Source organism: Polyodon spathula, chromosome 2, assembly GCF_017654505.1.
Source record: "Polyodon spathula isolate WHYD16114869_AA chromosome 2, ASM1765450v1, whole genome shotgun sequence".
Lineage (NCBI taxonomy): Eukaryota > Metazoa > Chordata > Actinopteri > Acipenseriformes > Polyodontidae > Polyodon > Polyodon spathula.
The window spans coordinates 13,632,910-13,648,322 of record NC_054535.1 but is presented as its reverse complement, the minus strand read 5'-3'; the positions used below and the strand labels follow the sequence as shown (position 1 = coordinate 13,648,322).

At 38.2% G+C, this 15,413-nt stretch overlaps 1 protein-coding gene across 7 annotated transcripts in view; it reads left to right on the top strand.

Moving 5' to 3' along the window:
* The window catches only part of LOC121330443 (huntingtin-like), a 76,727-nt gene that overhangs the window by 36,792 nt on the left and 24,522 nt on the right, over positions 1-15,413 (top strand). For 4 of the 7 annotated variants that reach the window (XM_041276996.1, XM_041276987.1, XM_041276979.1 and 1 more), the window contains 18 exons: positions 1,222-1,348; positions 3,773-3,900; positions 4,397-4,507; positions 5,073-5,150; positions 5,512-5,735; positions 6,332-6,410; positions 7,133-7,294; positions 7,908-7,963; positions 8,103-8,251; positions 8,547-8,683; positions 8,792-8,908; positions 9,321-9,443; positions 10,058-10,296; positions 10,818-10,960; positions 11,420-11,627; positions 14,116-14,257; positions 14,839-15,018; positions 15,221-15,397. In XM_041276996.1, coding sequence (XP_041132930.1) covers positions 1,222-1,348; positions 3,773-3,900; positions 4,397-4,507; positions 5,073-5,150; positions 5,512-5,735; positions 6,332-6,410; positions 7,133-7,294; positions 7,908-7,963; positions 8,103-8,251; positions 8,547-8,683; positions 8,792-8,908; positions 9,321-9,443; positions 10,058-10,296; positions 10,818-10,960; positions 11,420-11,627; positions 14,116-14,257; positions 14,839-15,018; positions 15,221-15,397 — 2,580 coding nt within the window. The remainder of the gene's footprint in view (positions 1-1,221; positions 1,349-3,772; positions 3,901-4,396; positions 4,508-5,072; positions 5,151-5,511; positions 5,736-6,331; positions 6,411-7,132; positions 7,295-7,907; positions 7,964-8,102; positions 8,252-8,546; positions 8,684-8,791; positions 8,909-9,320; positions 9,444-10,057; positions 10,297-10,817; positions 10,961-11,419; positions 11,628-14,115; positions 14,258-14,838; positions 15,019-15,220; positions 15,398-15,413) is intronic. The other 3 variants (XM_041277013.1, XM_041277004.1, XM_041276969.1) reach the window with 1 other exon arrangement.

Here is a 15,413-nt window from a genome sequence, read left to right as displayed (position 1 = left end):
TCCAGTATGGCCAGAATGGCACATTTGTGACTGGGTCGTCTACCTTTTAAGATAGTCGATTTTAAAGCGCATGAAAAATCAGGTAATCATTCTAACTGTGCAACTGATGTAGCCAAACAAGGCACATCAGAAGTGTAACAATTACTAGTAAACACCTGTATGATTTTAAAGCTGAAAGTGCTTTTTAGAACAGCTCACGCCCTTGCATAGCAGTACCACCGTATTGTGATTTTGAATGAATGGGTGACCTGTATGAGGAAAAAGGATTAAATGTGGGGAAAACCTACAGAAATTCAAAACATGCACAGCAGTGTATGCACACTATTGCGAGGACCCAGCGTCCAGAATGGCAACTGCTAAATATCTGTCGGTTATCTCTGACAGTTCTACAGGTAGTTCCATTACTGAAGCAGTGATATGAAGTGTGCTGTCAACAGTGTTGTTCACACAGACTTTATTGGGGTTTGGAATATGGGGAAGGCAGGTGCAGAAACCCAATCAATGTATCTGGGAATGAGCATTGATATTTATTGTATTTGGGTGTTTTTTTTTTTTTTTTAAATATAATAAAAAAAATAAAAAATTTTAAGTTTTCATTCTTTAGGAAAATAAAATGTAAGCCTAATGTTTGAGGGACCCCAACAGTTGTTGTTGATTCTGACTCCGAACTTCACATAAGGACAAGCAAGTTTACATCAGGACTAGCATATTTCAATAGGTCCTAGTCCTTAGTACTGGTAACACAATTGTGTTCGTTTCTAACCGTGGTAGTTATAAATAACAAGGGAGTACTGTGCTGCTATCTTGTTTCCAAACATTTAAAATTGTACTGTGGGCATATATGCTACTTGCTTACTAGGTATCTTGCCATCCCTACTAGTTAACTTTTCAAGCTTAGAAAAATGGCTTTAATGGACAAATTGTCTAACAAAAGCAGTGTTACCCCCAAAATGTTTGAACAACTAGCCGGAGTGAGACATTTACTGGCAGTGTGACCAAAACAACATGCAGTCAGTTCCCTGTTCACTAAATGCTTTGGTATTGCTGAATAGATTGTCTCCTCTTTAAAATTAGACAAAAGATTTGAATGAACTTAAGTTGTCAGTCTTGACAAAAAAGAAACAGTTTTTGCGTGTGTAGCATTGCCAAATGTTCATACCACACTCCCATGTGTAATACATGTATTTTAATGCATTTGCTGTTTTGCTATTCAATGTTCAGGCAAGCCTTCCCTCACTCTCAAATACACCATCGCTGAGCCCCATAAGAAGAAAGGGCAAAGAGAAGGAGCCAATAGAGCAAAACACAACGCCTCTGAGCCCCAAAAAGATCACCGACGCCAATCCAGGTAACTGAATAAAGTGAATTGAAAGAGATATATGTTATCGTAAAAGCCTGAATATTGGTAGATCTTAAGATTTACTGGCAAATGTCCTTTACCAAGTGTCAGAAATAAGCATGATACCGATTTCATTCAGATCCTGGAAAATCTCAAGAATAACCAAGTGCTTTTACCAATAAGCTTCGGTAAATGTCCGAAAAGCAATATATTTCTTCCTAATTCCAGACCTTTTTCTACCTTACTTGGTAAATGTTGACAGTTACCGGTAAAACTTAAGAATATACAGTGTGTGTGTGCGCGTGTGTGTGCGTGTGTGTATATATATATATATATATATATATATATATATATATATATATATATATATATATATATATATATATATATATATATATATATATATATATATATATAATGTGTCACACATCAGGTGTCATGTGCACAAACTTGAACTTTTTTTTTCACATTTTGTTGTGTCAGTGCCTCAGAGTTTCATGCATTTAAATGAGGAATTTTTTCCACTTATCGCAACACCATACTCCTTCACACTGTTAAGGGTGAAAAAAGTTTGTATTGAGAAAAAAAATGTATATATTAAGTATACAAAAAGATCTTAAAAATACAAAAAAGTTCATAATTGGATAAGTCTCCACACCCCTGAGTTAATACTTGGTGGAAGCACATTTGGCAGCAATTATAGCTGTGAAGGATAGGTCTCTGCCAACTTTGCACATTGAGATTTGGCAATATTTGACCATTCTTCTTTACAAAACTGTTGAAGCTCTGTCAAGTTCCAATCTTCAAGTCATGCCACAAATTTTCAGTTGGATTTAGGTCGGGGCTCTGACTGGGCCACTCATGAACGTTTACCTTTTTGTTCCTTAGCCACTCCAGTGTAGCTTTGGCTGTGTGCCTTGTCGTTGTCATGCTGATAGGTGAACTTCCCTCCCAGTTTCAGCTTTCTTGCAGAGGGCAGCAGGTTTTCCTCAAAGACTTCTGTGTACTTTATTCCATTCATTTAGCCTTCTGTCCTGACAAGTGTCCCAGTCCCTGCCGATGAGAAACATCTCCATAACATGATGCTGCCACCACCATGATTCACAGTAGGGATGGTGTTCTTTGGGTGATGTGCTGTGTTGGATTTGCGCCAACCATAACACTTTGCATTTAGGCCAAAAAGTTCCGTTTTAGTTTCGTCAGATCACAAAACTTTTTGCAACATGGCTCCAGAATCTTTTGAATTTTTTGCATACATCAAATGGGTTTCAAGGTGGGCTTTCTTGAGTAATGGCTTCCTTCTTGCCACCCTACCATACAGGCCAGATTTGTGGAGTGCTTGGGATATTGTTGTTACATGCACACTTTGACCAGTCTTGGCCATAAAAGCCTGTAGCTCTTGCAAAGTTGCCATTGGCCTCTTGCTAGTCTCTCTGATCAGTCTCCTCCTTGCTCGGTCATCCAGATTGGAGGAACGGCCTGATCTAGTCAGGGTCTTGGTGGTGCCATACACCTTCCACTTCTTAATAATCGTCTTGACCATGCTTCAAGGGATATTCAGGGCCTTTGATATTTTTTTTATACCCATTCCCTGATCTATGCCTTTCAACAACTTTGTCCCCTTGGTGCTCATGGTTGAGTCGTTGCTTTGAAATCCTCTACCCAGCAGAGGGAACCTACAATTCTGTTTTCTCCTACTTGGTAAAGAAATTCCACGTAATGCTTTGGTTGGATGCCATTGTTATGGGTTCACAAGACAGAATTTAGTGATCAGGAACAGCACTTTATTGTTCCAAGCAAACAGATATACATGTCTCTTTTGGGACTGCTGTCAAAACCCAGCGGGCTCAATTTACGGTAGCTATTGTGGCAGTCTATAACGTAATAGTCGTGCTGTACTACTGCATTAGTTTTAAAACTGAACATAACAGCCATGTTAACAACAACAACAAAAGTGGAATATGGCCGATATATGTCGCAAAGAATCCCGCAGCATGATGCACATTTAACATTAATAACTGTATTTAAACAGAGTATTTATTATTATTATTATTATTATTATTATTATTATTATTATTATTATTATTATTATTATTGTTTCCAGTACTGAAAAATGTTACACAAGTCTATAGATCTGAAGGGACTAAATGTATGTGTACTGCATAATATTTAAATATGTGTCATGCACTTAAAACATTTGATATATGTGAATTTTTTTTTTTTAATCATTACCTGAAAAAGATCCAGGTACCCGGGTATTTTTCACGATGGGTATCGGTTCTGGATTTTCTACCAGTGCCGACCTCTGATCTATATCTATCGTTTTAAATAAATACCACCTTGTGGCAAGATGTTGTAACTACTACTTTTTTTTAAACTGTGATTCGGAACAATGGTGCGGTTTATGACTGTTTGACTTTATGTATTTCATAGCAGCCAGGCCAACTGACACAGCTGGGGCCACTGCAGCAAACAAGTCCTCCACCCTAGGCAGTTTTTACCACCTCCCTCCATACCTGAAACTGTTTGACGTTCTGAAGGCTACTCATGCAAACTATAAGGTAAGGTGCACCATGCCGTGCAAAGGAGAAAATAGTGAGTGTTTGTAGTGATTTGTAAGTTATTAAATGTCAGCAATAATAGAGAAAGTGTAAATACATTTGTGTTTTAGTTGGACATGATTTGTAGCTGTTTTTGTGATCTGTTTAAGATGACAATATAGATTGCTTTTTATCTTAAAATCTGTTCTGGAAAATTAAACATGAGGTTCAATATATGTAATTCAGTGTTAATGTTTTGAAAACATTAAGCTGAGGGAACATGAAGCAACTTTTTCAGGAAATGTGGCTTAAAACCTGGTTCCAGGATACCTAGTTTGAGGCAAATTTGCTGTATCAAACCTCAAATCTCCCCCTGGTGTGCCATGCAGTGGCCAGAAACCTTGTCTCCTGAAACCTAGTTCCATGCCACAAAGTGGCTTCGTGTTCCCTCAGCTTTAGATCTTAAAACCGTGATTTTGAAATCTTTTAAAGTCTTTGATTTGAATCCTGTTTTTAGGTGACACTGGACCTTCAGAATAGCAATGAAAAGTTTGGTGGATTCCTGCGGTCAGCTTTAGATGTTCTGTCTCAGCTCTTAGAACTTGCAACCCTCCACGACATTGGAAAGGTCAGTATGGAGAAAGGAAAACTGCTTTCAGTGGTGTTAATTAAAGCGCCACTAGACCAGCAAGTCAATTTGAGTCCTAGATCTTTACAGGGGATTCATGCTATATAAAAAGAGTCTCACACCGTCTAACATGCTTGCTAAAGCAATGGGTACTTTAAAGATCTGTAAATGCTAATCTTTAGAATAAAGAAAGGTGCATGACCTCATATTACCTACTAAATAATCTCATGACTACAGAGCTCCACAAAGGCATTCTATATATATCATACTTCTGTGTAATTTTTTAACCTTTTGCACAGGATGGATGGTTTTTGCAACGCGAACAAGCACTTATCAAGCCTATCAAATCCCCTTTATTCATGGACACTGACTTTTTGAGTGCCTAGTTACCGATTTTAAACTGGCAATCCAAGAGATGAAAAGTTACACATCCTATTGCCTGTCTAGTGACATCCACCCCCCTCCATGTCTGTATTCTTGTCTCCTCATCAAGGACAGATACATTCCACAAATAATAATAATATGCTATTATTTATATTAATAATAATATGCTATTCTATTTCAGTGTGTTGAGGAGATCCTTGGATACCTGAAGTCTTGTTTCTGCAGGGAGCCCACCATGGCCACTGTTTGTGTTCAGCAGGTAAATGTGTACCAGCATGCTTTGAAAATGCACATGACAGATGATTTGCATGGTCTACATCTCTGTAAGACAATGCAACAAGGATACAGTATTTATGCATCTACGAACTGGAAAAAGCAAAAGGGCTGTCCTTGAATTGATTTGGATGTGCACATGATTTATTTTACCATTTTACTGCCAGGAAAATATTGGTTCTCTGGATGTGCTATAATAAAAAATAAAAAAATAGCAATTTGACTAGTTGCGTTAAAATTTTTGTAGAAGCATTTCACATGACATTAATTAAGTAATTGATATAATCTAAGATAAAACACTTTGGTTCAAACAATGTTTTACACCTGTGTTGTGCTTTTAATTACAGCTTTTAAAGACCCTCTTTGGGACAAACCTAGCATCTCAGTATGAAGGCTCCTCCTCCAACCCCAGTAAATCTCAAGGCAAAGCCCAGCGGCTAGGCTCTTCCAACCTGCGTCTTGGATTGTATCATTACTGCTTCATGGCTCCGTACACACACTTCACACAGGCACTGGCTGACGCCAGTCTAAGGAACATGGTGCAAGCTGAACATGAGCAGGACGCCTCAGGGTTAGGATGCCTGTCGTTTATTCTGGAGAAGCATTGTTTTAAATATTGAGTTGCTCATCCCAACTTCAGGGCCTTGTTTTTAACCCTTTGAAGTCCATTTATTTAGCGCTTGTCAGGCACGTCCGGGGCAAATAATTTTCACACAAGCCGTTTATTTTACACGTGCTGCTTTTAAAAGTAGTTTTATTCACAGTAAAACAGGTTTAAAAGGCACTGCATATCAACAGGTCACTCAGTACTGCATCTCCAGCCCCGCCCCACCCCTTATTCGCTTTATTTATCACATATCTCCTGACCACTCGTTTTATTACCAAACTTCTCAATAATGTGATCCAAGTCATTATTTTATTACTGTAACATCTTAAAAAGCTCTGCAAATGTCTGTGATAATCTTTGAGCGCTGTTGCGGAAGCTGCTATCTTGTTTTTTTATGAGTATTGGGTCTGACGACGGACAGGAAAGGGAAAATTGTAATGTCAGACCTGGTCCGACATAAGACAGCAAAGGGTTAAGCAACTGCCAAGGCACATTTTCAGAGAGGAAACTTTTTTGTTTGTTTGTTTCTTTTTTAATTTTGCTTTCTGTCAAATCCTCAGATGGTTTGATGTTTTGCAAAAGGTCTCTACCCAGCTGAAGTCCAGCATCACAAATGTAACCAGGCATCGGGCTGATAAGGTAAATCCTGATTATAAACGGAAAATTATTTAAGAAGTTCTACCTTTTTCATGTAGTTGTGCTTTAAATATACTACTAAAGTGCAGTATATTCATAATGATGTCACTTTTGGAGCTAAACCTATTGCAACTGTTTGTAGTCGTGGATCCCTGATGAAATATACAGTTTAACAATGTGTGTGCGATGCATCTTGAAAATGAGATTTATTTATTATAATTGTTTATCAAAGAACAATTTTTTTGAAATATACTTAAATAGGCTTTTTTTTGGTGTAAATGAAGTGGCTTAACTTTTGTTAATGCTAGGCAGACCTGCCATAACACGTCATGTCTAAATCAGAGATATTAAGTATAAATACAAACACATAATTTATTTAAAAACTAAAAAGGCTGCTATTCAGAGAGGTTCAAAGTTTATCAGTTAACTGAACGTTTCCAACCCAATCGAAGAGGAGCTACTTCAGAGTCGTGAGGTAAGCTACACGTTTAATTTTAACATAATAGTCAATGTAAATCATTTATCAAATGTATAGATGTTTAGATTATCAAAGAATATATATTTTATGAAAAGCAGTACAGTATTGTGTGTATCTTTACTGGCATCACATTGTTATGTAACCTGAAAGGTGAACAGATTTTGTTGGTTCAAGGCGCAGGTGGTTTTTGTTTTAAGCCCTTTTTTAAGAATTAGTTAAACTTTCTCCCTGTATCTGTTCTGTGCAGAATGCAATCCACAATCACATCCGGCTTTTTGAACCCCTGGTTATCAAAGCTCTGAAGCAGTACACGACCACCACCTCTGTGTACCTGCAGAGACAGGTGCTGGACCTGCTGGCACAGCTAGTGCAGCTGCGGGTTAACTATTGTCTCCTGGACTCTGATCAGGTGAGTCCCAGTGAGACAGGATGGAATTGTCTGCCTCAGGCTAACTAAGTATATAATCATCTCCTTTTTAAATGTGCTTTTCGAAGGTATGGACAGAATGTTTGGATTTTCTACTCCCTTATAAGATGCATTGCTTTTGAGACTTCTTAATTTCACAAGGGCCTTCATTTCATGATGTGTTCTTCTATTGGACATGATCTCACTGAATGAATATCTTGGTGTCCGTAAATAGGTCATTGTTCCTTTTAAATACACGCAGAAGATATTAATGTAGCAGTACCCTAAGTGCTGTAAATGTACTACCTACGCAGAGTGATAGGGCAAGACATCTATCCCCATAAAATAAATTGTGGCAGAAACGTGGCACTGCCAAGGCTAATGCTACACTGTATGTGAAGTCGATTACCCCATATGCTTAATCATCTGTCCCAATACTTTTTGGACCGTGGTGTATTTTGCCTTCCAATTGGAATGGCTCTTGAATTATTGATAGTAAATATTGCATTGTTTACAGACAAAATGCTGACGGCCACGACCATAATAAAATTCTTGCCGGTACATTATAAAAAATCTAATTGCATTGCCACTTATCATCTTGGTTTGTCTGCTGTAGGTGTTTATTGGATTTGTTCTGAAGCAGTTCGAATATATTGAAGTGGGACAGTTTAGGTAAGTAAAAATGATTTCAGGAGAACACAAACCTCTAACATCTCTTTGTAATATATTTTTTTTGCTTTGAGAAATAAGAACAGATTAGATGTGTCTTGATTGTTTTTTTTTTTAATGGCTTGATTCCATTGTTTCACAGGGATTCAGAAGCCATTGTTCCAAACATCTTTTTCTTCTTGGTCCTGCTGTCATATGAGCGATATCACTCCAAACAAATCATTGGGATCCCAAAAATCATTCAGCTGTGCGATGGCATCATGGCAAGTGGCAGGAAGGCGGTGACACATGGTAAGCAGGCGTGAAACATCCCGTTTTGTGTCTAAAACACTGTCTCCCACCATGCATTTCATTAAACAGGATTGTGTATTGTGATTCCAAAAACCTACTTAGTTATTTAATAGTCTGTATGAACACCTTTTCCCCGTATCTCATTTCAATTTTGCCTTTAAACAAAAACCTCTATTATACATCATACAAAGCAACTGTAGTTTAAGATTATCTATCGTAAAATGTATACCTTAAAGTACCTGATATGTTGCTTTGTAATGTTCTACAGAGTGTGATTTAATTTTTATTTTTGTAGCTATTCCAGCATTGCAGCCCATAGTCCATGATCTTTTTGTGTTGAGAGGGTCCAACAAAGCTGACGCAGGCAAAGAGCTGGAGACCCAGAAGGAAGTCGTGGTCTCCATGCTGCTGAGACTTATACAATACCATCAGGTACGTTGGGATTTGTGTGCGTTGGCATTTAAATGTAAAAGGATGCCAGTGGCTAGCTTTGTGAGTCAGCCTCTTGCTTAATTTTGATTTATTCTTCTCACTTGCCAGGTACAGGAGATGTTTATACTGGTGCTACAGCAGTGTCACAAAGAAAACGAAGATAAGTGGAAGAGATTGTCACGTCAGATTGCTGACATCATTCTGCCAATGCTGGCAAAACAGCAGGTAAGATAACTGTTGCCACCATCAGCTGCTGCATTTTAAAGCATATTCCGATGAGGATATTTAGCTTTAGAAATCCCTGAATCCTGTATTCAGATTATTACTAGCAGCCCTATAGACTGGGTTTCACGTGGTTGTTATCAGGTGAGGTGTCAAGGAATGGTTATATATGCCAGAAGGAGTCCTAATTTCTATCCTCCATAGCTGCATTGTTGTCCACCCTTCTTATATTAATGTGTGCAGTTACAGGCCTGAAATTAATGATGTATTTTATAGTGTGTTGAGTGTATTGGTGAGTGGCTGCAATGTGTAGTTTGCAAAGCACTTTTTTTGTAATAATTTCTGCATAATTTAATACCTTTTAAGGTTTTTGTACATGCAGGATGTAACATTTTGTTCTGTGTGTTGTGTGTAGATGCACTTGGATTCCCATGAAGCCCTGGGGGTTTTAAACACCCTGTTTGAGACGGTAGCGCCGTCCTCGCTGCGTCCAGTTGACATGCTGTTGAGGAGCATGTTTGTTATGCCAGCCACCATGGTAAGTCATGATGAACCTCCAGCGCTTCCCTTGCAGGAGTCTCACGTTAAGCAACTAAAAGAAATGGGAGATTTGAATCTGCTACTAATTTGAAATGTAAATCGTCATTGTTTGTAACCCTTTTGGTCCCCAGGCCAGAACTGTACCAGTGTGTGCTAAAATAACAACTCCCATAAACTGGCAGGAGTTTCATATGCATTATTCTGCTTGTTACATTTCACTCCCCATTATTACTGCGTCAGACGAGAGGTTTTTAAGTGTGCAGGACACCAAAGGGAAGTAAATGATCTACGATGCTGTTATGTAGTGTTTGTAATCGCTTTTCCTTTAAATCGTTAAAGGGTTAAGCCCTTCCAAATGCCACAGGGGTCTATTTAATTCATCTAATACTGCCACAATTTAAAATCACTGAAATATTAATTTTCTTTCATGTTTTTCTTATTTTACAGATAGAAATAAGCTAGAGACTAACATGCATTGTTAGATATTCTATTTTTTTTAACCCTTGGACCCTTTTTTGAGTATTTTATCAGTGGCAGTGTTTAGGTCCATTGGTAGGTTACCGTATGTAACTCTGTTAGTCTATCTCAATGTACATTTTTGTTTCCTTCAAGTGCTCGGTTGGGACAGTCCAGCTGTGGATTTCTGGAATCCTGGCAATCCTGCGTGTCCTCATATCCCAATCGACGGAAGACATTGTCCTGTCTCGCATTCAGGAGCTGTCTTTGTCTCCTTGTCTGATCTCTTGTGCCAACATTGAGAGGCTCAGAGACTGCTACTGTCAGACCCCACCTTCAGAGGAGGTGAATGGAGATGCACAAGGCAAATACCCACCTGAGGAGACGTTTGCAAGGTATGCCTTACTGCTGATTTGCTCATATTGCTGACTGCTGTTGAAATGTTTAGAAGACCTCTATGTGTAAATATAATAATATTACATAAAACTGCATCCCAAACCCTTATCTACTACATCATGACACTGATAGCTGTAATTTTGTATTGACAGTGCATGCTTTTTTTTAAGCAAATATTGTACAGTGCTGACATGTTTTAAGACCAGTACTCAAAACTGTTGGTTTAAGATTGTGGACCAGTATCAAAAATATGTTAATCTAGTCACCTAGTACTGCTACCTATGTGAATTATTGACAGCTATGTCTTGGAAATTACATGTCTGATTTTGGTGAAACTATGTATAGGTAATCTAAATGTGCCTATGGAGAGAAAAATGAATATCCAGAAACCAAAGTTAAATATATAACACATTGCATGCCATTATATAAATATTGTAGTTGTTCAAGTGTTTAAAATGTATAATTTCAAATCGTACTATTTGGTTTTAATAAATAACAGAAGAACATTTCTTATTTAAAGGTTCCTAATTCAGTTACTGGGGATTCTGATGGAGGATATTTCTACCAAACTGCTGAAAGTGGATATGAATGAACAGCAGCACACATTTTACTGCCAGCAGCTTGGCACGCTTCTCATGTGCCTCATACACATCTTCAAGTCAGGTAATGTTCAAACCTGCAAAGAGCAAAAATAATTTCAAATGTATGTACCGATATATACAAAAGGTGGAAGGTTTAATAATTTAACTTCTTCACCACTGTGGACTGTCCCAAGTCCAGAACAGCAAGGTAGCATGAGGAGAAACCTAGCTGAAAAAGCAAAGCGAGCATACAGGGCTCTTCTGTTCCACCTTCAGCTTTACAAAATCAAAGGAAGTGTATTTGAAGTTGAGTTCAAATGCAAAATGATAGGGGAAGAAATGAAAGCGGTTCTGATGCTAACTAAGGGATAGGAAATTAATGTTTTAAAAGTTACTCCGCCTTTTTAAGCTTGGTTGTTTGTAAACAAATCGTGAAATAATTTCAGAGGTTCAAAGAATAAGTTGTAGGGGAATAAAAGTGATCATTTATTCCCCCTTTCCTCTAAATTGCCCTTCCAAGGTGTGTTATTCCTTCCTCCAGGCATGTTCAGAAGAATCACTGCAGCTGCTACTAAGCTGTTCAAGGGGGATGGCTGTGAGGGGAGTTTTTACAGCCTGGACAATCTGAACAGCATGATCCAGTCTCTGATCACCACTCACCCCTCCCTGGTGCTGCTGTGGTGCCAGGTCCTTCTCCTCATCAATTACACCAACTACACCTGGTGGTCGGAGGTGCATCATACACCCAGGCAAGTGTTTCACATCCTCAGGAATAGCAGTACTGGTGTCGTAAGGAATTTGTAGACCGGGGAAAAAGTGGATTGTGCAAGTGCAGTAAGGCAAAAGGAAGGCGCAGTTTGATTTAAAGGGGAGGTTAACTACATGAATCAACATTTTCTATCTGGTCGTTTTATTTGCCAGATGGTATGGTAATGTGTTCACACACCGCTTTCTTTCTTTCTTTCTTTATTTATTTATTTTCATTCTGAAAAATATATACGCGATGCAAAGTCTGCACTTATACTGCAACTTAAGTCTCTCTTTATACTAGGCCTAGTGTTAATATTAATAAGAATAATAATCTTTATTTTTATATAGCGGCTTTCATAGTGGACCACGATCACAAAGCGCTTTACAAGATACGAGACTAGGGTGTGTGAACTATGTATCAGTTGCAGCGTCTCACCCGAAAGACAGAGCACAAGGTGGTTAAGTTAGCTCAGGGTCACACAGTGAGTCAGTGGCTGAGCTGGGATTTGAACTGGGCACCTTTTGGTTACAAGCCTGTTTCTTTAACTACTGGACCACACAGCCTCCTAACACTTGTCAGCTTTTTTCTGCCTGTAAAAATGATGTTGTAAATCAGATGTGCTGTATATTAAGTATTGAGTTGCTCATCCCCACTTCAGGGCCTTATATTTAACCCTTTGGGGTCCATTTATTCAGCGCTTGTCAGGCAAGTCAGGATCAATTTATTTTCACACACTCTTGTTTACTTTACACGCACTGTTTAAAAGTAATTTTATTCAAAGTAAAACAGGTTTAAATGGCACTGCATATCAGCAGGACACTCTGCATCTCCACCCAAGCCCCACCCTTTGTTCGCTGTATTTATCACATACTTCTTCATAGTCGTGCATACTGATAAATCATCTCCTGATCACTGGTTTTATCACCAAACTCCTCAATAATCCAAGTCATTATTTTATTACTATAACATCTCAAAAAGCTTGGCAAATGTCTGTGATATTCTTTGAGCACTGGATGCGGAAGCAGCTATTTTGTTTGTTGATGTCCATGTTGTGTCTGTGGTGCAGGGTCTGTGTGTATTACTCAGATCCGCCCCTATTTTTTATTTTATTTTTTTTCCCCGGGCTTCTCTTGGCTGCTATCAGACTCACTCGGCCATTGAAAGGTTTTCTCTGCTTTTTCCAGGGGGAGAAAAAATGACTAGAGACCTGTGCTTGACGTCTTTTTGACCGGAAAAGGAAAATTGTAATGTCAGACCTTGTCTGACATAGGACTGCAAAGGGTTAAAATGTTTTACACGTCAAAATGTTCTGAGTCTTTAATCGATGTTTTAGTAATATAGTCTAATGATATTAATCTATTATTATTTTGTCAGTAGGCGTAGCATTAACTATCACAGTTTACATTAACTATCACCTTTCTTTTTTTTTTTTGTTTGAGAAGGAACAGGAGTGTTGTTTTTTTTGTTTGAACAGGAGTTTATCATGCAGCCTATGTACCTAGGTTGGAAAATAAAAACCAGTACTGTCTGTAAAAATAAATGAAAGAACAAAGCACATTAATAATAATAATAATAATAATAATAATAATAATAATAATAATAATACTACAAGTGCATCAGTGATTGCTGTGCATCGTGGCCTAAGTTAGTATCTGCAGCATGGAGCTCGATTTTGTCCATGATTGAAAATCGTGCTTTTACTTTTTGATAATTGCATACCTATCCTTACAGTACAGCTTGCACTTTAAATATGTAACAAAAACATCTCAAGTTGCTATAACGTTTGTTAAACAAACAGACATATAAATAACACGTACAAAGTTAATTTCAAATAATTTTTTTTTGGTTAATATTCCGATCAACACATTCACTGGGCTCGATCTACTAATTCCCCAGAAGTAGTACTAGTAGGCGTAAACCTTAGAAACAATGGAGCCTTCCCTTTTAAATTCTAGACGGCGATCCACTTTTTCCCTGATCTACTTATTCCCCAGGACACCAGCCTTTCAGTATCCGTTTAGTGCTGTGTTTTATTTATTTATTTTTTTTGCATTTTACCCAGTTGCATTTGATCCAATTGGTGGAATGTCTTACAAGTAAATTGCCTTTAATCTCAGGTGTTAAACGTGATGTGTGTGTTGTTTTTTTTTTTTTGTTTGTTTTTAAGTAACAGTTTTTTTGTATTTATTTGAAGACTGTAGAATATGTTTAGGTTTCTTTCCTGTAAAAGTAGTTATGCCACATGTATCTGGGATTCTAAATTAGGGTGCTATGACAATATAAGATCTGTCCCAACTTTTTGTTTTTAAGGAACCCGAAAATGACAACTGCAAAATAAAATGCAAACACTTCCCTCTGAAATGGGATATTTCAGTTATAAATCAAAAGAACCACATTGTCGACCTCAACAAGCCAGATATGGCCCAACAGCCACCTGTCTGACAGCCCTAATGTCATAAGTGAACAGGTTTGTTCTTTATCTACAGAAGACACAGTTTGTCCAGCACAAAGCTGCTGAGCCCACACATATCCGATGACAGTGATGAGTCCAGACCAGAGTCCAAGCTGGCCATGTGCAATCGAGAGATCGTCCGGAGGGGAGCACTGATACTCTTCTGTGATTACGTGGTAAATTACAGGAATACAGTGACCTTTCCGAACTAATTGCACTGCTTTACCTGGATTATTCTATTTATAAGAATCCACTGTAGATTAAGATTAAGTGCTTTTTGCATACCTGTAATAACTTTCAGGAAAACATTTCAGGATTTAAGAGATCAATAGGTAACTCTAAACACTTACTTGCCAAAGTAGACAAGTTGTGGTCACCACATGATCGTTGTTGTTGTTGTTGTTGTTGTTATTATTATTATTATTATTATTATTATTATTATTATTAATTAATTAGTCATTTAGCAGACGCGTTTATCCAAAGCGATTTATAGAAACTAGGGTGTGAACTATGCATCACAACCACTGCTGCAGAGTCCCTTACAATAGGACCTCAGTTTAACTTTACCAATGTCAAGTACTGATTTGAAACTGTATATAGACGTACCGATTTACTTTTACAGGAACACATAGGAATGCATGAGTTTGCTGTTCATATTTAGGCCGTATAGAGTAGGTTTTGGCTGCTTAGACCTAGAAAGGTGTCTGACAGGCTTTCGATATTATTCACTTAAGAATACATTCTTTTTTTCCTTTAGTGCCAGAACCTTCATGATTCCGAGCACCTAGCATGGCTGATAGTGAACCATGTGCGTGACTTGATTAATCTCTCCCATGAGCCTCCAGTGCAGGATTTTATCAGCGCCATACACAGGAACTCTGCTGCCAGCGGGCTTTTCATCCAGGCCATTCAGTCACGCTGTGAGAACCTCTCTACGGTAGGTTTAAAAGGAACAGTATGCTGTTAAGCAGTGTTTTCTGTAATTACATTAGGCACCACTGGACACCTGATTTTTAAAATTGCATTGAAAAAAAGGAATTCAAAGAAAGATATATTTTTACAAGCAAATTTGCTTCGCAACACTTCATGCAGTAATTTAGAGATTAGCATAAAGTAATGATTGTTTTTTGCTTATTAAGCCGACTATGCTAAAGAAGACCCTGCAGTGCTTGGAGGGGATTCACCTCAGTCAGTCAGGTGCTGTGTTGATGCTATACGTGGATAAACTCATCAATACCCCCTTCCGTGTGCTGGCTCGCATGGTGGACACGCTCGCTTGTCGGCGGATAGAGATGCTGCTGGCTGAGACCTTACAGGTAAAGAGGGTGGGGA